At 39.4% G+C, this 23,117-nt stretch overlaps 1 protein-coding gene across 1 annotated transcript in view; it reads right to left on the bottom strand.

Annotated features, from left to right (window-relative positions):
- ak5 (adenylate kinase 5) overlaps positions 1-23,117 on the bottom strand; it is a 73,639-nt gene that overhangs the window by 1,213 nt on the left and 49,309 nt on the right. Inside the window, exons 11-13 of the mRNA XM_032531377.1 lie at positions 17,413-17,576; positions 1,907-2,023; positions 414-614 (exon numbers count right to left, since the gene is read on the bottom strand). Of these exons, the coding sequence (XP_032387268.1) occupies positions 414-614; positions 1,907-2,023; positions 17,413-17,576 (482 nt within the window). The remainder of the gene's footprint in view (positions 1-413; positions 615-1,906; positions 2,024-17,412; positions 17,577-23,117) is intronic.

The following is a 23,117-nucleotide window of genomic DNA, read 5'->3' on the forward strand; positions in this document are numbered from 1 at the left end:
CTTGTAGCCAAATATTTGTACTGTGTGTCCTAAACTCCATCACCTATATATCCTATATTTTTCTTAACAATCTGATCCTGCACATAAACTAAAGTAGAAAAGTTCTGCCAGAATATTGAATAAAAAAAATAGGGACAGTTGGGGACTTGTGCCCAGAGTGCAATTCTTTCCCCATTAACACTAAGGAACCTCTCTTAAACTTATTTTAAAAGACGGCTGAAAACGTGTGTTTGAGGGGCCTTTAAACGTGAATATATTTCAGATTAAGTGGATATAAGTAAGCTAATTCTCATGTGATCTGCCAACTGTTCCAGCTGTTACCCTGAGTGGAATTACAACCCCTAATCCTTGCAGAGTAAACTGCATTCAGCCACGCAGGATAAAAACAAATCACTCTCTTAAAACAACCTTACCATGTGCAAAAGCTTCTTGCGTTCATAATAAGCTGCCACCGCCTGGCTGTCACTGCAGAAGCTCTCAGCCCTCCTGTGTATGACGTTGTCTCTTTCTGAGGCAGGGTGGAGGGCGGAGGTGGATCTTCCACGACACTGCAGACGACTGGACATGGTGTCGGCTGAGCAGCTTAACAGGAGCACTGCACTGGGCTCCCCCATCTGACACACAAGGCACAGGAAGAGGAAAGTCCGGGTCACGGCAGTGAATCTCAGGCTACATCTTAACTTTTACTTTATTGTACGTCACTGTGCTGTTGTTCCATCAATGTTAGTGAATCTATCCCTCTGCATCAATATAACAGTAACTTTTTATTTATTTCAGTTGTTGCTTTTGTAACACGCCGTTTCTGTTTGTCGTGTCTCCCCATTTTACACCATTATCTGCACATTTGTTTTACTATGATAAGGTGACCAGATTTTCAGACAAAATCCGGGGACATTTTTAGTCAGAAGCGTATTTACCTCCAAAACACGTCATGTTTTTACTTTTGTAAAACTTAAAAACGGGGCACTAGACCTAGAGCTGTCACCCCCCCCCCCCAGGTCTGATCCTAGGGCTCCCCCCGCTGCTACTCCAACCACTCCACTACACCTCAGAGGGAATGTTTCAAGATAGAAAATCCCAGTATTTCAAGATAAAAAGTCCTAATATTTTCAAGATAAAAAGTCTTTAATATTTCAAATAGAAAGTCCTTTAATAGTCCAAATTTCAGATAGAAAGTCCTAATTTTAAGGTAGAAAGTCTTAATATTTCAAGATAGAAAGTCCAATATTTCAAGATAGAAAGTCCTAATATTTCAAAAGATAAAGTCTAATATTTCATAATGTTGTAAGTTTACTGAACTACTGACCCGCTTTGCTTTATTGCTCAAGGCTTGTTTCGCAACAGCTCATTGAGAATCAGATACAAAAAAAAACTACTGAGGACATTTTCTTTGACATTGATGAAGTATTAAAAGAGATCGCTCCCGTCGGCAGACACAAGCTACAATGTAAGTTAATAGGATAAATTGTCCAGCTTGTTTTTTTCGTTCATAAAAGTGTTCGTTTAGCTGCTAACAGACCAGATTAATATTCTAAGTGTCCCGACAAATATGGAAAGGATTTTAAAGGGGGCGACCTTTCTGTTAAAGATTAAGATCCTTTTTAACATAAAAGTCTGCGAAATTGCGTTCGCTAAACCCACCAGACTCCATGTAAATAATCAGTGTTTAGCATCGTAAAAACACGGCTTCTAAAACCTCTTGAGCAGCGCTGGCTTGGGCTGCCCATATTGCCCTATACTATGAGTCATATTAAAGACATGTTTTACTATGATGTCAGCACTGCATGTCAAACAAGCTTCTAAATCAAATGAGCTGAGGGTCGTTCTCCCGCCTCACTGTGAGCTCTTAAGTTTTTGTGAAGACATGATTTAAACTTCAACACGTCTGTCAGTGTGGTGCTCTGACCTTGGCCTCGTACTCCTCAGCCCGTTTTACGTCTCTAGGGAAACCGCAGATTACGAGACCTCTCCCCTGCCGAACCGACGCCGCCACTGCATCACACAGCAGCTCCAGCAGTGTTCCCTGCATAATACACACAAGCAGCACAGGCATTCATTACCATCCTCTACCAGATAGGTGCTTCATATATGAATTAATCAACAATGTGGTTCTTCAAAGTGGGGCTCCTCTGGGGTCCCAAAAGCTTGACGTTCACTGAGTGTCAATTAACAGCAAATGTGTTTGGCAATATGCTTGACTACCTATTTAAAGCAGTGCAACTCCATTTGCTTTTTTTTGTTGCTCTCTGCTAGTTTGCTAACTTGGGGTAACACCGCAACGAACACGTTCCCGCTTATAGTCTAGTAGCCACTAGGGAACCCCGGAAAAGTTGAGTACACTAAAGTTTATTTTCAGAAGGTGAAGTATGGGTCCCCTGTTTACGGAAAAAGACGGATGCAATTGATATGTGAGCAATTTGCATAATTAGATAATTAGCTTATTTGCTTAATCGTCCAGTTGATACATATTTTGACGTATGGCCAATTTTACAATATGTGAGGGTTTTAGGGGTTTAGAGGATGCTTATTTTTTTTCTGGCATTTTCAGATTTCAAAGAGGTAATTTTAGTACTTTTTGTGATTATTAGGTTCCAATTACTTTCAGGCATAATTATTATAGGTTATTTTGTGGTTAAACACAATCTTACTGGTCATGAGCTCTCTCTGCCTGGCAACATGCTGATTGGGGTTTTGATGACTTCACCCGTTTCTGCTCTGCTCTGCTCACCCTCGTTTCCTACCCGCTGCACTGCATTCACCACTCCTAAAGTCCGTATATACGCCTTGTTTTTTAGTCCTCCCTTGTCAGTAGTCTGCTACCCGGGACCCGTTATCTGCCTGTTTTTGGGAAAAGCTTTTTTTTTACTCTGTATGGTGATCCCGGATCCGCTCAATTACTTCCGTGTTCTCCTGCCCCCGGGTTCTCGGAATCCAGCTCCGCTCTCGCTGTTCGGCTACTGGGATTTCAGGTGATTTTTGGATTTCCCCGGGACCCAAAAAATCCCAATTCTGTTTTGTCCAACAAACCCCGTCAGAATCCAAAGATTTAAAAGGTCTAAAAGAAAAGAGGAGGTCCTCTTTGAGAAGGGAATCAAAATTTCTCAAAGGGTTTAATACTGAAAATCAAAATATCACACTGAATGTATTTGGACTTTTAAAATCAAAATGTCATGTTTTGAGGGGCCGGCGCCATCCAAAATAACCTAAAAAATTTTAGGCTTTAGCAAAATAAACGAGGGGTTACTTTCATTTTTGAAAAACACCAAAAAGACAGTAACGTCACCTTTTCTCCCGCTAAAAAAATAAAATGCTTTGGTTTTTGGCTTCGGGTTGCTTAAAATATGTTTGAAAGATGATGTGAAAAGCAAGTCCCTATTATTTTTTTATGCTCCCAACGTTCCCTTTTGGGTGGTCTTTTTAAAACACTCCCACACATCTGTATGAGTTAAAGTCACAAGCTGTTTTTTGGACCATGTTTGACCAGTTTAAGGGCAAAAACAATTGTTCTGGTATTTCAAAAGGAAAACGGGAAAGGGGGGTTTAAAAAGTAAAAATTTTAAAAAAAAAAGAGAGGCAACACAACATTCAACAAAACCCTTACCCCTTGGGACCTTTTATAAATTCAGCACCTTTCTGTGTGATCTTTAAACCCCCGAGGGCGCATCAATCAGCTGTGATTCCCTGTCTCCCCCCCCCAAAAAAAAAAACCCCCAAAAGATACATCAGAAATTTCCATTTAGCAAAGCACTGGTTTATGAATGAAAATCCAGACTCAAAAAAGCACCTGTACGAGACTTTAAAACAATAAAGCAATTCTTTAATTTTTTTCCGCTTTTTATTTAATGCAAAAAAGGCCTTTTAAGTTGATTTTACTTCTTGCATGTTGTTACGATTAAAGTATTTTTGCTGTCATGAGAGATGAGCCACACTGACATTTCATTTCAGTACGGGGGGAACCCCTCTCTAGCTCCTCGGGGGGAACCAGAGAAGTAAAACATGCTCCAGTAACAGCAGAAATGCTATAGCCAGGACAGTTATTGCTGGGTTGGCATTGGCAGCAATTGGGTAAGAAGAGAAAAATGCAGGGGAAAGCAAAGGGAAAACCAGGGCTTTTCAGTGTCAAAAGCAGAAAGGGTTTCAGTTGGGTTGGGGTTTTTGGGAGAGCTACCACATTTCAAGAGGTATAACTGGGCAAGTAGAAGTATTGGGGTGGAGAGTCTCCAGGAGGGGGGGGGAATTTAAAAGGTTTCCCCATTGCTAAGATCGGGTGAACTTTTAAATTGGCGACCCTCAGCGTCAATCTCCCGACGGAGAAAAACGGGCTAAACAGGCCTTTTCAAATACCATCGGCTCAAATTACGTGGGGAAAACAGCTTTCGTGAAACCTCTCAAGTCACAGCGAAGGGTGCCCTTTAACCCTGCTGGACTTTTAAGTTTTACACACACGCACAAAACCCTGTGTGGTTTAAATGTTCAAAACAATTTAAAGGACAGTTCGCCCTCAAAACGAAATTAGGATTATCTACGCCCATCTGCAGTGGAGACAGAGTAGGGCACCAAAACACAAAAAGTTAACCCGTGCTTACATCAAGCCTTGAAATTTTTAAAAACTTTTAGTGTTTTAGAAAAACTTCTCAAAAAAAAGGCTTTTACTGGTTTTTATTGATTTTTCTTGTTGTTTTATTACGATGGGTAACAAAAAAAGGAAAACTCCCCGGGACTGTGTTTTCATATTCATTTGTTTGAGCCCATGCGGGCCGGCTATTTGTGCATGTGACAAAATTTTAAACGTCTTTTAGTTTTTATTTTCCAAACACCAAAAAACCCTAATCAAATTTCTTTACCAAAATTTTGACTGTTTTTTCCAAAACCCCCCTCCCCTTATATCCTATTTTTTTTAAATCGATCCTCACATAAACTAAAGTGAAATCTGCCAGAAATTGAATAAAAAAAAATAGGGCCATTTGGGGACTTGCCCAGATGAAATTTTTTCCCCAAAACCAAAAAGGAAACCCTTTAACTTTTTTTAAAAAGAGGGTGAAAACGGTGTTTGGGGGGCCTTTTAAAACGTAATTTTTTCAGATTGTGGATAAAAGAAAGCAATTTCTCATTGATCTGCCAACGTTCCAGTGTACCTGGTGGTTTAAAAACCTAACCCTTGCGAAAACTGCATTCAGCCACGCAGGATAAAAACAAATCACCTCTTAAAAAAACCCTTACCTGTCAAAAGTTCTTGGTTTAAAATGCACCCCCTCTGTCATGCAACCTCACCCCTCCTGTGATGACTTTTGTTCTTTTGAGGAGGGTGGGGGCGGAGGTGGACCCCACGACACTGCAGACGAGGGGACATGGTGTCGCGAGCATTTAAACGGACACTGCACGGGCTCCCCCTTACACACAAGGCAAGGAAGAGGAAAGTCGGGTCCGGAGTGAATCTCGGCTAATCAAATTTTTACTTTATGTACGTCCTTGGTTTTTTCCATAAATTTTAGTAAAATTATCCCTTTGACTTTTAACAGTAACTTTTTTATTTCATTTGTTGTTTTTTGTACCGCCGTTTTGTTGTGTTTGCTCCCCATTTTAAACCCCCTTTCTGACTTTTGTTTTCCTAGAAAAGGTACCAGATTTCAACAAAACCCGGGGGGACATTTTCAGTCGAACTATTTACCTCCAAAACATCATTTTTTTATTTTTGTAAAAACAAAAAAGGGGGGCTAGACCTAAGCTGTCCCCCCCCCCCCCCCCCCCCCGGGTTGTTTGGGACCCCCCCGCTGCACCCCCAACCCACCCCACTACACCTCGGGGGAATGTTTAAAAGAAAAAACCCCCCTATTTTAAGAAAAAACCAAATTTTTCAAGAAAAAAAGCCCTTTAATATTTAAAATAAAAGCCCAAAATTTTAAATTTCAAAAAAAACAATTTCCCGGGGAAAGTTAATATTTCAAGATAAAAATCCAATATTTCAAGATAAAAGCCCCAAAATTTTTCAAGATAGAAGTCAATATTTCAAAAATTTTAATTTTATAAACTACTGACGTTTTTGCTTTATTGCTAAGGCTTGTTTCGCAACGCCATTGGAATCAGATCAAAAAAAAAATACTGAGGAATTTCCCCTTTGACATTGTGAAGTTTTTAAACGAGACGCCCAGCGGCGACCAAGTACAATGTAAGTTAAATAGGATAATTGTCCACTTTTTATTTTCGTTCATAAAAGTGTTCTTTTAGCCAACGACCAGATTAAATTCTAAGTGCCCTGACAAATAGGAAAGGTTTTTAAAGGAGGCGACCTTTTGTTAAAGTTTAAAGATTTTTTTAAAAACATAAAAGCTGCGAAATTGCGTTCGAAAAACCCACCGACCCATGTAAATAACATTTTTAGCATCGTAAAAACACGGTCAAAAGCCTTTGAGCAGCGTGGTTTGGTGCCTATTTTGCCCTATATATGAAATTAAAGACTTTTTTTACATATTAGAATGCATGTCAAAAAAAGTTCTAAACAAATGAGTGAGGGTCGTTCCCCGTCACTGTATTTAATTTTTTGTGGACTTGATTTAAATTTCCCAACCCGTTGTATTGGGGGTTTTTTTTGACCTTGGCCTCGTACCCCTAGCCCGTTTTCGTTTTAGGGAAACGCAGTTTTAGACCTCCCCTGCCGAACCGACCCCCCACGCATCCCCCGCCCAGCAGTGTTCCCTGCATAATAAAAAAGCAACGGGCATTCATTCCCATTCCCCGATAGGGTTCATATATGAATTTCAACAAGGGGGTTTCTCAAGTGGGGGCCCTCGGGGTCCCAAAAGTTGACGTTTCCATGCCCTTACAGCAAATGGTTTGGCAATATCTTGACTACCTTTTAAAGCAGTTCCCCCTTTTTGTTTTTTTTTTGTTTCCTGTTTGCTAATTTGGGGCAAACACCGCAACGAAAACGTCTGTTTAGTCTAGTAGCCATAGGGGAAACCCGGGAAAATTTTTATACACAAAAGTTTTTTTTGCAAAGGTGAATTTGGGGTCCCCGTTTAGGGAAATGCGGATGCAATTTTGATATGTGAGCAATTTGCTAATTAATAATTGCTTTTATTTAATGTCCGTTTGATAATTTTTTGCCGTATGGCCAATTTTAAAAATTGGGGGGGGGGTTTTTTTAGGGTTTAGAGGATGCTTTTTCTTTTCGGGCATTTTCGATTTAAAAGGGGAAATTTTTAGTACTTATTGGATTTATTATTCCAATTATTTCGGGCAAAATTTATTATGGGGTTTTTTTTTGGGGTTTAAACCAATCTTACGTCATGGCCTTCTTTTTGCCTGGCAAAGTGTTTGGGGTTTTGATGATTTACCTGTTTCTGTCTGCTCTGCTCACCTGTACCTACCAGCTCACTGCATTCACCATCTAATGCCGGGATTTTAACGCCTTGTTTTTCAGTCTCCTTGTCAATGTCTGCAAACGGTACTGTTATCTGCCGTTTTGGGAAAAGCTTTTTTGACCTGTAGGTATCCCGGAATCCGCTCAATTACTTCCGGGTTCTCCTGCCCGGATTCTCGGAATCCAGCCCCCTTCTCGCTGTTCGGCTACTGGGATACCATGTGCTGATTTTTGGATTCCGGTCCCAAAAAACTCCCATAACCTTACCCTTTAATAAACTATGAACGTGACGCTTTGTGGCCTCATCTGTGGGGTTTGTCGTACTAATTTCAGAATCTGAGTGTTTTTGTGAATGTTATGATGTTTTAGGGTTTTTTTTTAGCTAAATCCCTCCTGAACTTTGAATATCAAGCTTTGGATAAATGATAAATCTTTGTTTTTGGCTGAATGTTAGCTTTTGGGAAAAAGCAATGCAAGTATTGAAATAAATTCTTCTGATCTTGCAACTGTACGAACATATTAATGGTAGCTTTTTAAGACTTTAGAATATGGCAATATACATTTTATATAGCCATACAAGAAAAGGCCCTGTAACGCTAGGGGGCAACTCCAAATGGTGCCCATGTTGGGCCGTAGATCCAACAAGGGCCCGTTAAATTCCACCAAAGCAAGATTAAAACTGAGTCGGGGCCCAAACCCCGAGTCGCCACCAGACCAAGGCAAAACCAAAGGCCTTACCTCCGCACTCACAAAGAACACATGGCTCACCTTCAGAAATGCTAGACCCACATAAATTAAAAAAGGGGAACTATCAGCCGATCCACAGTTGATTCCCTATTTTGGATGGGAAAAGGGACTACGGGCCTAAGGAAGGAGGACTGATTTACCCCCAATCCAGGATTAAAAGTCCAGTGTTCCTCCTGCTTTGTACTGTTGTCAGCTGTGGTGCAAAGCGGGTGAAACCTTGCAACAGCAAAGCGAGCTGAACTGTGGGTTTCTGGCTGTAGGCCTACCAGTATTGTTCTGCAAAGGCAATGATGGAATGTGAATCATATTATACAACCAAGACACAAGAGAGGGAAAAGGGTTCCGAGAAGATGATGACGGGGAAAAGAAGGGGATAGTAAAGGATGGCGGGTGCTTCCATAGCAGTGCTGTAGGGGGAACGTCTTCCATGAAGAAAGTAGTGATTCAGTGCGGGGGATTTGGCGCTTTTTGGTAAATATATCCTGGTTGCATTCAAGGTTACAAAAGTTCCTTTGATTGTACAGAGCCGAAAAGAAACCCCTTTTTGCTTTGTGATCTGTAACTTTGGGGCTTCTGCCTGTCCAAGCAGTGGAAAATTACCGGACGACTTTAGGCGTGAGTGCAGACACCTTCCCCTTCCCAACAGGATTGATGTGGAATCAAGAAAGAGCTTGCTTTGCCGAAGGAACCACATGGGCACCAGATCTCTGCAATTGCATTTATGCGAGAATTGGCCATTTTATCTGTAGGTTAGTTATTATACCACCTTCTAACACCATAACCATAAAAGCAAAAGACATTTTATAAGTGTTTATATCCGTCTCTCATGAGTGCATGCTGTCAGCTTTACTGACCATCATGATATACTTCCTACATTGAAATCACAGGAGTTTCCCCAGCCTTTAGTTGTGCTTGTTTTCAAGTTTTTGTCCTGACTAGGTAGAGGTGTAGTTCAAGAAGCATGTAGGTACTTGTGGAGCCCCTTTTTTTCTATGTCTCCTCATGGTCCTGAGACACCTGCAAATATCTGTCAAAGATGGACAAATGTGGGTGTCTAACAATTAAGCCAAACGCCCATGCGGGCTGCCAGATCGCACTGTCCCAACAGGCCAAACCACGATAAATGAGCGGGATGCAAAACTTGGGGGGGGTTTTATGGCAACGGAACCATAAATTAGCTAAGAGAAACAGTTGCCTCCACGGGTTAACTGATGGAAATTTAGCTAACAGCTTTTTTGACTAATCATAGCTGACAGTTTGATTAGCCTAAAATAACGTTATTCAAACAACCGTACGAAAAGCAGAAAACAGCTAATTAAGATTACGTAATAAAAAGAAGCAAGTATTGAGTGATTGTATTTTATAACAAAGTAAAGAAACTGAGGGTAAGTGTTATATATTTCAACATTTTATTTGGTTTGGGGGCTTAACATGCTCTCAGCTGGTGGTTAGCTGAATTAGGTCACTAAACAAAAGTGTTTTCCCAGGCGGTGAACGGAAACTTCTTGAACTATCTACGGAACAGTTTGTGCGTTCGTAAGGTCATAAATTTCCCGGTTCATCATGTTTTTATCATCTGCGCATGCTTGAAATCTTGCACATGCGCGGACAGATTTGTACCGAAAGCCTTTTGGCGGAGACACAACTTAAGTATTTGTACCAAAAATATCGTCTTAATTTTTGGGGTTTGTGTTTACTCGCACTGCTTGCTCTGGAGAACTACGAACTGTTGGGTCCTTGTAATCTGGGTGTGGTCTTCTGTTATGTCTGAGATACTCTTGTTATGAATTGATACTATAAATAAATTGAATGAATTGAATTGAATTGTTCATATGGCTTGAGTTAAAAAAGCGTTTGTTAAGGAAGACATGCTTTTTGGTTGAAACTACTTTCTTAATGATTAAGTTTTCCATAATAATAATGTTTAAAACTACTCTAAAAAAACTAGACTATGCTCCCTTGTTTCTACATATTATTACAACTACAACAGCTAGCTGCCACATTTTTTGCAGGAAACAGACTAACTCAAAAAAATGTCAACAAATTTAGGTTTAAACATTACATCAAGAGCAGAGTTGAAATGTAAGGTTAGTGGTTACCATGAAAATAACCTAAACGGTTGTCCAGTTTTTAATAAAAAATGTGTCTAAATTAAACCCAAAATTGTATAGAATTGCCATTTGAAGTCTGAAAGGCCAGATTAAATTAGAGCTTTCTTAAACCTCTGAAATCTCCAATATGTAGAAACTGAGGAAACAGTGCAAAACTATGTCGATCGGGCATTCTAATTTTGCAAATGAACAAAGATCCATCTTTTCAAAGCATTGGATATTCAACAGGTCAGGAGGGATTCACTTAACTAAACCTACAAACAAGCATCAACATTCACAAAACCTCATATTCTGAATGTAAGTTGTTGTTTACCATAAATTAACTATAATCACCTGAAGTAATTGGAACTTACCTAATAATCACAATAAATAGCTCTAAAAAATACCCTTAAATCTGAAAATGCCGAAAAGAAATCAGCATCCTCTAAACCTCTAAAACCATACATATTGAGAAAGGGCCTACAGTGCAAAATTTTGGCAACTGACGATTAAGCTAATAATGCTAATTATGCTAATTATGCAAATTGCTCAACTATGTAAATTAGCATCGTCATTTCCGTTTACTGGGACCAACTTTCACACTTCTCCCATAAAACTTTAGTGTACAACTTTTCCGGGTTCACAATGGGCTCTTTTGGGCTGGTACTGACTATATGTTTGCTGCGCTTGAAGCTTTTTTGTAATCAAGCTCAACTGTTGGTTGCATTATGTTGCTTCAAGAGTACTTCGTGGGTGAAATAATCGTGTCGCACCTTGTTGATGGAGAATTATTCATCATGCTCCTAGGCCACGTCAAACCGGGAAAATACGTTAGCTTAAGAACTAACTTCACAGAAACACTCGCTAAAGCTGAAATGCTGCACTTCAATAAGCTCTGGTAAGTGTTTACTGCACCTTTTGCTGTGCCCAGTAGTTTCTCGTGTGGATGGTTGCTCTCTAAAGTCTGCTTGTGGTTGTCTAGGTGTCTGCTACTTATGCTAGCTTTGCTCTTGTGCTGTTGCATTTAGTTTTTTCTTCTTCAGGCACTTTAATAATGCTTTCATGCTGCTGATTGCTTTGTGACATAACATTATTGCTTGTTTGTGGTGGTTTCCTATTAAGCCAGACTCAGACTGGGGTCTCTAGCAGGGGGTTATATTTTACCCTAATAGCTTTTTTGGGATGCAAATAGTAATGTTAACACATTATTTATACTTTTATACTTGCTGGAGATGCAATGCTTTTGTTACTAGGATATGTATAACCTAATCCACACATTTTTATATCCAGAATGAAAGAAATCTTCTCACATCAATGGGTTTATCCAACAGCTTTCTATAGTGTAGCTACTATTCTTCATATCATAATTAACTATAAGCTGCTAAGCTCTTGTTCTATTATTAATGCTGCTGGCGCTGAACCCATTAGAAGTTTTTCTGCTACATAACTTTTCATAAGAGTATTTTGGATTGTAATATGCTTAAGTTAAAAACAATTACGTGCATAGCTGTCATGTCTGATTTGCTGCATATCATTGCTGGGTTTGAATTTATCTATTTCGATACTCTAGATACTACTTACAGTTGGTAGTTTATGAGGTACACTTCAGTAAATCCGACCCTCATAAAGTTAATACGTGTTTGTATAATTTGCCCTCCTCCTTATCAGGGTAGACTTGTTAATAGAAACACTTCTCAGTCTAATGACAAACAAATTGCAGTCCCCAAAATGACCATAACGATTGAAGAACTTTAAGATTCACAAACTTGATTGTCATTATGCAAGCACATCAAAGTTGCTATTTGAATCAACATATCTCTAAAACAGTTTATTACTGTTATCAGTTGCATTAGTTTTAGCTATGTGTTTCTTCCCTGTATTGTATTTAATAAGGCATGTAGGATGTTATTAACTGTGTACACAGCTCTGTAGATACAGTTTCACATGAAGAAAAATCCATTCTACTGAGTTGGCTGACTTATCAGATTTTAATGCAAACTGCAATTTATTTTGGCAATTTGGCTTTTGTTTGACAGAGTTAGCAGCGTTATCAGTTCAGATGGACAGGAAACATTGCTAATTGCTCGGTAGTGGGTACTCTACTAGTCTACTCTAGTTAATGTTTTGAAAATTGATCTGAAAGTGTTTTTCCAAAACTTTATCATTATCATAACTAAGCATTTTTGATTCTGCTTCAAACCTTTTCACCATGATTATCATTTAATTGCAAAACTAAAATTCTGTGCAAAAGAGAATCACGGTGCTCATGTTAAGTCCTCGACTTAGTTTGCTGGTATGGTGATCTTACCCTTCTAGAGAAAAACTAACCAGTAGGATGAAGAAGGGGGTAATTTATGTTTTGAGGTGACACAACCTTGTCAACAACCATCTCACCTGGGCCTGAGACCTTGAGATGCCAGAAGATGCATCAAATGTGCAGCACCCACAGGAAATCAAGAAATCCACACACATTAATATGTATTAAGCTCAACATAAAATATGCAGCTGAGGGAGAAGTTCTCTCTCAATGACATATTTCCTATGCTCACTAGGATCACAAAAAAATCCAGTTTTATTACATGTATTGAAGTCTTAAAGGGACAGTTTCCCAAGATGAAAAATACACAATTTACCACTTGTAGTGCTATATATCAATCTAGATTGTTTTGGTGTGAGTCAGTTGTCAGCGTTGAAATGTCGGCCTTCTCTCCAATATAATGGAACTGGATGGCACTCGGCTTGTGGACCTTAACTGAGGAAGCGTACTCATAGATGAGAGGCTCATGCTCGTTACAGCTGGAGATATGAACAGCTTAGCTTGGCTCTTTGAGGACCACAAGGCGAGTGCCGTTCCAATATATTCGAGAGAAGGAAGACCTCTCTATGGCCGATAACACTGGGCAACTCACACTTACAATCTAGAAGTAAGACAAATGTGTATTTTTGATTTTGGGGTGAACTGTCCCTTTTTAAGACTGGTTTTATTGACCCTCTATTACATGTGCAATCTTATAGAGAGCACACGTGGTCAGACAGGAAGCTGACGGTCTACAGAGGGATTACAGGTAATTGAGCAAATTTAAATTGCACTTTCTGTGTTGCCAAGCAACAGTACAGTAACATTTTACCCGGTCAAACTCTCACTGTCTCATTACAGATTTTTCTGCTCACCGGTGAGCCACACACAACAGCTTTTTATCTCACTTTAGGATAAACCATTAACTTTGATGTGTGATTTTTGTATTTTAGCAGTTTTTGTAATGTGTTCTGCTGTATGCCTGCATTTCAGTAATCCCACTGGGATTATTATTATCCTCCCTTTTTTAAATCAATGTTTCTGTCCATAACTCAGTTGCAGAACATAAAATTAAGCGTTCGGCAGTGACAATGTTAGTGAACACATGGGACATGACCTTAATGTGCTGCATAGAGCCGTGCATGAATGCCTTTGGGTTTCTCCACTTGGATGACAGACTGTTAAAGTAAATCTGCCAGGGCCCTCCACAGTCTACAGTTGGTACAAATCGCTGCTGCTGGACTCATTAACAGGACAAAGAGGCGTGATCTCTTCACCCCTGGCTCCCTGTTAGATTTGAAATTGATTTTAAAATTGTATTGCTCCTTTTAAGGCATCAAATGACATTGTTCCTGAACACATCTCAGATGAATTGACCTGGTATTTGCCCTCTCGCAGGTCACTCCCAGGTCACGGTTTGTGACAAAGGATGATGCACACTATGGAACTGTCTGCCAACTGAACTCAGACACACAATGTCTCTTGCTTCTTTTAATATTTCTCAAAATGTTTTTTATTTGTGAAAGCTTTTGTCAATGTTTGATAAATGCTTTTATTTGTACTGTTTTTTTATTCATGTTATGTTTTTTTTTTTTCTTTTCCTCTGTTGTCCTTTGCACTTATACTCATTTTAATTGATGTCTGGCTGTGTTTCCTTTTTGTAAAGCCCTTTGTAACATTGTTAAGACAAGTGCAATATAAATCAAGTTTATTTTAATGATCCACACGCACACGGCAAATGAATATACCGAAATGTGACTGAATTGCAAATCAGATCCTTGTGGCAGATCTTTTTATTCTTAAATATTTCTTTAACATTACGTTTTCTTATCTCATCTTTTTTTCTTTTCTCTTTGAGGCGGTGGCTTTTACTGACAACCAGACAGTCCAACCGCTGCTGCAGGTTGTCATTACGTGCTGATCTGGAAGTATCTGCCAGCTGCCAGCTTTAATTTTCGTTTTGTCCCAGCACACCATGCTTACAAAAAAATACTCTGAGACTAAACTGGGACTGCGTCAGATTTTTTTTTCTGTCCAGACTGCAGTTCAATGGATCGCACTGGCTAGTAACTTTGAGATTGCTTGTTCTTGAGATAAGAACGTGCACAGAAAAATGAGTGACAACCATCGTCAAAGTGGCCATGCAAAGGAATTAAATCAGATTTTTATTTACCAGTGCTGCAGACTAATAAAATGCAATATTGACAGATCTGTGATCTGTGTTTTTTTTATTTTCACAATAAAAAGGGAGTAAGAAATCCAGCAGAAACCGCCATTGAAGAAGTAAATACCCCACAAATTCTGTTGCCACATTTTTTTTGGGGCTCTTTAGGCCTTGTAGCAGAAATATGCTGGCATCAGCAGGTTGTTTGCTCGTAGCAGTTGGTTCTGGAAGTGTCCTACACTATGGCTTGCGGCAGTTTTTAAAATGAAACGGTGTCCTTTTAGGCCAGAAATATCAGCATGTGGACGTATTAATTGATCAAACCCCTGCAAATATACACAACAGGATTATAGACATGTTATGCTATTGCAGTAAAACATTGTAATTATATTCTATGCACTGCAGTTAACATCCATTGTTCTTGTCAGTAATCTGACATCAGTATTTGTTGGCAGCTATGATTGTTACTTATCGCACAACAGTTCACAGCCCGATTGGTCCCCGTACAGTAAAGGCAATGAGTCTGTTACCTTATTTGACCGAAATATATTCATTTTCCTGACAATTTGAAAAACAAATGTATATTATTCTTGAGTGAATGAAAGCCAAATTAACAAAATTGGTTTAAAAAATATCAATTCACTGCTGGTTTTTGTGTATGGGATTTATTGACAATAAGAAATGACTTAGTCTTGAATTAAAGAGATATTATATTTAGTATAAAAAAAAATTAATTACAGCACTAGTCAACAGTTGGTTTTCTTGGTTACCAACAGGCTGTTTTTGAATGCTGTGGTTACTTCATGACCACTGATCAATAAATCCTTCCTGGGTTGATAAATGGCTAAATTATTGTGGCTTTTGTGTGCTTTAATAAACTGGTGAGTGGCATGAATGGACACGGCACAATACATGTCATTTAGGCCGATTGCCGTTCGTGTGCTGTTTACAAATCAGCTCTTGAACTGTGTGTGTCAGGCGGGTCGTGTTGTGATTCAGAATGTCTTTGTAAAGACTGTACAGTTAATTAAAAAGCTCCGTGATAACCACCGGTACAGTATTTTAGTGTTACTGAGGATTAATAATTACCAGCAGCGAAATGCATCACTGTTCAAAATCCCTGCAGTCCTGATAAGAGATGTGGACGCTGAAAATGAGGCCAGGGAGCTAAATATTTCTCATCTCTATACCTGCCACAGTGCAAATATTATTTATAATGGGTTTTTAAGTTATTAATATATCACTAGAAGGTGGGTGGTAACATATTTGCCTGTGGACAAAGATGCACTACTGCTAAACCATATGACCCTTGTTATGGGGGTGGCTTATGATTTAATTTAATGTTATTACAAATATTAAAATATGTGCGTACAGAGTGGCTTGACTGACATCTCCCTCACTCTCCTGTTGGTTTTGCCACTTTACACCTAATTTATACAGTGCGTGCTGTAACTTAGATCAGATATCAGAAAATGTGAACAGAAATCTGCTAAATATTTGCGACACATTAGGGGCTGCAAATAACCATTTTCACTATTCAATAGCAGATTATTTTATATGCTTTGTAACAGTCATTCGATCCATGAAATGTCAGAAAATTGTGAAAAAGGCCCATTTCAACTTTTATAAACCTCAATGTGATGTCTTCAAACTGCTTGTTTGCCAGCCAACTAACCAAGAGTACAAAACCTAAAAAAAAAAAAAGTTTAGAAGACTCCATTCTTGAAAATAATTAAACAACCAATCAATGATGAAAATAGTTGCCAATTAATTCTGTCAATTGACTAACAGCAGCTGCTTAAATTCATCCTTTTTATGATGACTGGCTTATTCCCCAGCTGCTCAGCTACTAGCACACTAGTAATGTCTGGGATCAGTTTCATGCAGGTGTAAAGTGTCGCCATTGCTCCCATAAACTAAAGATAAGCTGTTCAGTGTCAGCTGGACTGAAGTTGACTCTCTGTCCTGAGGAACGTGTTTTGCGTCTTCTCAGAAAATAAATGTGTTTTCCTCCGAGAGTCTATGGGGTTGTAATTTATCTGGTTTGCACACCCAATATATGCTCAGACAGCCATGCCAGCCCTGCCTGGTACAGAGTGAATAGATGTGCAATCTCTGTGAAAGCCATTTTGAGACCTCTTGACTCTATAATCCCTTTTTTCTATTTATTTCATTAGGTCCTTTGCAGGAAAACATGTTATATAGTATGAGTATTTTCTCGGCCTGAGGGGTGATTTTTCAGTGACATGATGAAAGGATTTTTTTTTCTGCATCTCCAGCTGTTTCTCTTTATGAAAAAATAAATAATCTGAAATATCTTCTTTTTTTTTTTAAAGAGTAATTATATTGTGCTGGCTCAGCCTACTGCAAAGCACTCACTGCTCCCAGAGATCACCTGTCAGTCAGACTCTGTGGGTTTCTGTTCTTTATTTTTTGAATTTATGTTCAGACATGCTGCCAATTTGTACTGCTTGTACTTTAAATCTTCCGCATGTTATTGTCATATCAAATATTTTATCAAAGACAAAGCATTTTAAACTCACTGCCTTTCTGATTTGTGCTTCTAGCTGCCTTTTTTCCAGGACACCAAGCCTCATGGGTACTGTAGTAATAAGTACTGATAGAAAATGTCTAATTTCTCAGAACAAAAAGCTAGATGTAATGAAAACTGGTGGGCTTAACATAAACTTGGACAGTAAAATTATCTGGGAGAGTCTTGTGTTTGTATGTCAAGTAACCTAAACATCTTACTGACCTCGGGCAGCAGCTCTCCTCTCTCTAGGAGGTCCCGCAGGTGACGCCCTCTGTCACCGTGAGATTGCAGCTCGTTACACAACAGGTCACCCAGGGCGATGCGACGCAGGCCGCACCTCTCCTCCATTCTCTCACACTGGAGAGATTTCCCTGAGCCTGGACCACCTGAGAACACACAAACACACACGCGCATCGGTCAGTCCATCTCCAAAGACAAGTGATCACTGAGGCAAAACACAGAGTGAGGCGAAATTGAGAGGTGAAAGAAGCGCAAGCATAAAAATGGGAGTCAATAGGAAATAAATGGTGTTTGTGTAAGGCAGAGAAAGGGCTTCATCCATATATGAGTATGTGAAATAAAGGTGATGTAGTGAGAGGGGACAGAGTTAAAGAGAGAAGATATGAGAGAGGAAACTGATAGCAGGTGGGTAGATGAACTGAGTATGTACGTGCATGTCACAGGTCTGATTCATCGCCTGGGGCTCTGTCAGGTTATCACAGATCATTATCATCTTTTCTAACTGAATCTATGTACACACGCACACGCACACGCACACACAGGTTTTATACTTGTGAGGTCCCTCATTGATATAGTGCGCCACTATATTATATCAACTTCTCAAACATCAACTTCACTTACCTTAACCAGCCACTATTAGTACTCGGTTAACCGGTAAAGTGGTTTAAGTACGACTTTGAGAAACTTGTGCTAAACTTAATTATCTTTTCATGCCACTTTATATTTCTACTCCACACTCACTTCATGCTGGGATTGGCTGGCTGTGCTAAGGTGATAAAGGAGCCTTTACCAATGAATCAAAAATTAATTCCTAAAATATACAATAATGTAACTTAACCCTTACCTAAATTCCAGCCTTAACCCTAAAGCCACGTCTTCATCAAACAGGTCTTTGACCGAAATGTCCTCACTTTCCAGGTCTAATACAGTGAGGGGAAAAAGTATTTGATCCCTTGGTGATTTTGTATGTTTGCCCACTGACAAAGAAATTATTATTTTTTTTGGTAGGTTTTTTTAGGTAGAGACAAAATAACAAGAAAATCCCAAAAACTGCATGTCAAAAATGTTATAAATTGATTTGCAGGTAACGAACTGAGATTAGGAGCACACTCTTAAAGGGAGTGCTCCTAATATCATTTTGTTACCTGTATAAAAGACACCTATCGACAGAATCAATCAATCATATTCCAAACTCTCAACTATGGCCAAGACCAAAGAGCTCTCCAAGGATGTCAGGGACAAGATTGTAGACCTACACAAGTCTGGAATGGGCTACAAGACCATTGCCACAGTTAGTGCGAAGAAACACAAAAGAACTGTCAATCTCCCTCGGCCTGGGGCTCCATGCAAGATCTCAACTTGTGGAGTTGCAATGATCATGAGAACAGTGAGGAATCAGCCCAGAACTACATGGGAGGATGTTGTCAATGATCTCAAGGCAGCTGGGACCATAGTCACCAAGAAAACAACTGGTAACACACTACGGTGTGAAAGACTGAAATCCTGCAGCACCCGAAATGTCCCCCTGCCAAGAAAGCAAATATACATGTCCATCTGAAGTTTGCCAATGAACATCTGAATGACAACTGGGTGAAAGTGTTGTGGTCAGATGAAACCAAAATGGAGATCTTTGGCATCAATTCAACTTGCTGTGTGTGGAGGGGGAGGAATGCTGCCTATCAAAATCAGCAGGGGATCAAATACTTTTTTTCCCCTCACTGTATATTAATAAGATATAAACTAAATAATTACATTTTAGCCAGTTTAAAATTTTTTTTTTTAAATATTTCAGCTTGCTCCTCTGCGGGACTGTGAGGTCAGTATGTGTTTTATCACAGTCTAACTGTATTACATGGCCATGGAACTGCGTGAAGCATCAGTAGACAGTGGTGATTTATCATAACCAGCCTTGGGCACAGTTATAAAACTCAGGATGTGCTTCACATTTATCAGTATTCTCCTCGAGTCCGAGGGTTGCTGCCCTCCGCCAAAAACAAACGTCCTCATCACCATTCTTCTGAGAGCACGGTCTATTATAAGCGGGGCTCGGATCATTGAAGGATAAATGGAGCCAGTAGAGGAGGTCATGAATTCATTCATTGTACATTCAGCACATATTCACTTTTATTATTATTACTATTTTAACCAGCCTAAGAAATGCTGAAGAGCCCCCCAGCCCCCATGCATACTCATTAAAAAAAAATCCTCTGCTGCTTGACACCTCTGCCAGGAAGTCAAATAATGACCCAACAGGGTTGAAGCAAAAGCCCTGAGAAGCTTTAGGACTCTCTTAGTTAGTTGGGTCAAACACCTGCTGTATAAACTGGTTCAGTGGGGAAAGAGTGTTTCGCTCTGAGATCATTTTGAAATTTAGATTAACTGGCCTTCAGAGGCACAGCTTTAGACAAGATGAAGGGTATTTATAAGGCCTGTGCAACTGATTTCTTTTGGCCACTTTGAGGGGCAGTGGAAACAAGTGAACATAACACTGACATATTTTAAGTTGATATGGAGAACTTGTTATCAAAACACACATCCAGCAGTTATTGGGCAACATTATCACTAATGTAGAGCCATGTTTTTATTCCCTTTGTGGGCCTGTTTCAGGAAAGTTTAACAAACTCTCTAACTTTATCTAACATTTGAACTCTAAGTTGATATACCCTGAGATGGGAAACTTAGTTTTCCAGAACTGCTGGTTTGAGTTGGTTCAATCAGCTCGGAGTAGGCTGACTCAGAGTTAAGCGCGTGCACCAACACTTTAAAAAGGCAGCATGAATGGAGCAATGATACTACAATTCACCATGGTAACAACCACAAAAGAGCTGGCCGGCGGAAATACTCATGTGAGTTTACAGCAAGTTTGAACATGTATTTAGTTAAAAAAGCAACCCAGCGGCTGCTGCAAAAAAGAGAGAATTTGCCTGGGAGAAAATTTGTGCTAGAGTAAATGTGTAAGTTCCAATATAGTGTATTAATATCATATTTAATCAGTATATAATCAGTATCAATCAAGTATAATATTACTGGTGAAATGGTACCTACAATCTATTTCATTAGGTACAATCCTATGGGCAAAACAGTACTAGGCCTACTAATCGGCTGCAGCGCCATCAACAACAGAATTATAATTCATAATCTTTTATTTCAAAGGCTTAATATCATTCACCTGCAAAACTGTTGAACTCCTTTTTAATGGCTCTTACTGGTTTGCGTCCAAGGAACACTACAGAAATGTTTAAAACACGTTTTAGAGCGAGTCAAATTCTTCTGAGGGCGCTTTGCTATACAGTGGCTTTACTAATATGCTCCGCATCACCGATGTTATAAAGAAAACTGCCATTTGCACACAAAAAAACGTAATGCGACACAAAGAATCTGCTGGCATGTAAGAGCATGTCCACGATGGGTGAGGTTAGTGATATGAGGACGGATAAGGTTATTTTGGCCACATAACTGATAGACTGGGGGGAAAATGGTATAGGTATAGCTCAAATAGGTAGCCTAATATCTGGAAATGAATCTAGTCGGGCCTCAGTATCATCTCCCGGATGTATGTTTCAGTAATACAGCTTCTTCATCAACGGGATTGTTGACAAAAGAAAATGTCATGTTTTGAGAAAAAAACATTTTATAGTCTGCCTAACATAGTTACTAAACCAACCCCGTTTTTTTATTCATGCAGATAACAAACTGTGCTATAATGTGGCTGATAAAGACTGAATGAATGAGGAAATGAAAGAACACTGAGTCAGAGGGAGGAGACTGAGAGAAACTCAAGTTTATCGAAGAAAACCTGCTCCCAACCAGGTTAGTGTCACAAGCTCAGTCACCATAGTAACTTACTCTGAGGTTAAGTTACCTCTCTTTCTGAAACGGGCTGGAGTTACCCCTCTCTCTCAGGTTTGCTTAACCCCCCTTTCTGATACAGAAAACCCAGAGTTTCCCTCGTCTCAGGGTTAACCATTTCAGTTTTCACTAATCCTGCTTTCTGAAACGGGCCCCTGGTAAAAACAAATCCAATAACTCGTTTAGCTCTGGTTTTGATCTCCACCAACTCCTGAGGGAAATATTTGGCTCGTCAGTTGCTAAATGCTCCCCTATGTTCACCAGCTAGTTACTAACTTTTTCTGTTTGTTGCTGAGCAGGTTGTGTACAGTGGGGTTGAAGAGCTTTTTCTCAGCTGCCTGCTGCGACTGAAAACAACACTATGAGAGTGAACCAAAATAGTAAAGGTCCGGGAGGACAACTAACAATGTAGACTTGGGTGATAATTCTCTGTTGCACCATCACCTCTTTATATCTACTGCTTGATCTAAGTGCAGGATTTGATACTGGTGATCATGGCCTGTTTTTACCCCACCTCCAGTATCTGATAAGCATCAAATCAGAATGAAACCATTTCATTGTCATGGTGTATTTCATAATAATAACTTGTCTCACTCCTCCACAATTACATCCTCAAAGGCTCCATCATCTTCTTCTCTTCTGTATGAAATTGTTCCGAATTATGGCTTCCACTGCCATTACCATGCTGATGATATGCATTTACACATAAGAGGGTAAAACAGGAATCAATTGCTTGCTCCCATCCCATCCAGAGCTCACGAAATACTCGTCATATCCCGATCACGTGACTAACCTATGCGGAACGCATCGTATTTGAGTTTGGAGAGAGACTGGATTAGTATACCTTCTCTCCGTTGTCTACTCTGTCGCTGATTTTTAAAATGGTAGCCTCGCTCTCACTGCATTACAGTGTAATTTTTTTTATTTAATCTACTGCTCCGTCCTGCTCCTGTTGACTTCTCTGTGACCCGCGGGAGTCCCAAAAAATGTTCACCCTCTATTATACATGACAATTCAACCCAGTAAATCCAAATCCTCACACTTGCCCATCTGAAACTGAATGTCTTCAAACTTGTTTATGTTAAACATGGATTAAAACTGAAACGCTTATTGTTGAACTATCCAAACATACTGTAGATTTATCTAAAGCGGTCTCCCTGGATCTTGTGGGTGGTTGTGTAATTTCTCAGAGCAAAAAAGAGTGTTGATGTCATATTTCACCCGTCCTTGTCACTTGAATCCCACATTTAATCCACTAAATTTATTTATACTGCAGCTTTACAAGTCAGACAATTTGGTTGGCACTGGCAGACGTTTGCACTGCTAAGCTCCTCTGAGTGTCTCTACTGACACTCCGGTAGGTGGAGGTTTGGATTTGAGAAAAACCACCATGTGGGAACAGCTCTGTCCCAGCGCTGTCCTTGATAAGAGCCAAAGTGACAGATGGATTTTATCAGATAGAGATGGAGCAGGAGACAGAGATGAAATGTGGCAAAAAGGGCAGATGAATGGAAACAACAAATCTCTCTAGTAATTCAATTTTTGAATCCATTCTACACCTACATAATTCATTTCTCCTCAAAACTTCAGCAGGTAATAATTTATGTATAAAAATTAAAAAAAAAAAAAAAAATTGGTCTAAACAACAAATGGGCTGTAGAAGACAAAAGCTTCTAGTCTCCACTAATTGAGATGCTTCCATTATTGAAATTAAGGAAATTACAAACATGTTGTTATCTCTGCTGGATTCCTTAAAGATGATTGAATTTGAAGAGATTTTTCCTTTCCAGCAATTTTCTGTAAATCAATTGATCATTTTAACACTTTAATCTGTCATG

The sequence above is a fragment of the Etheostoma spectabile genome, chromosome 12 (genome assembly GCF_008692095.1).
Source record: "Etheostoma spectabile isolate EspeVRDwgs_2016 chromosome 12, UIUC_Espe_1.0, whole genome shotgun sequence".
NCBI classification, from domain to species: Eukaryota; Metazoa; Chordata; class Actinopteri; order Perciformes; family Percidae; genus Etheostoma; species Etheostoma spectabile.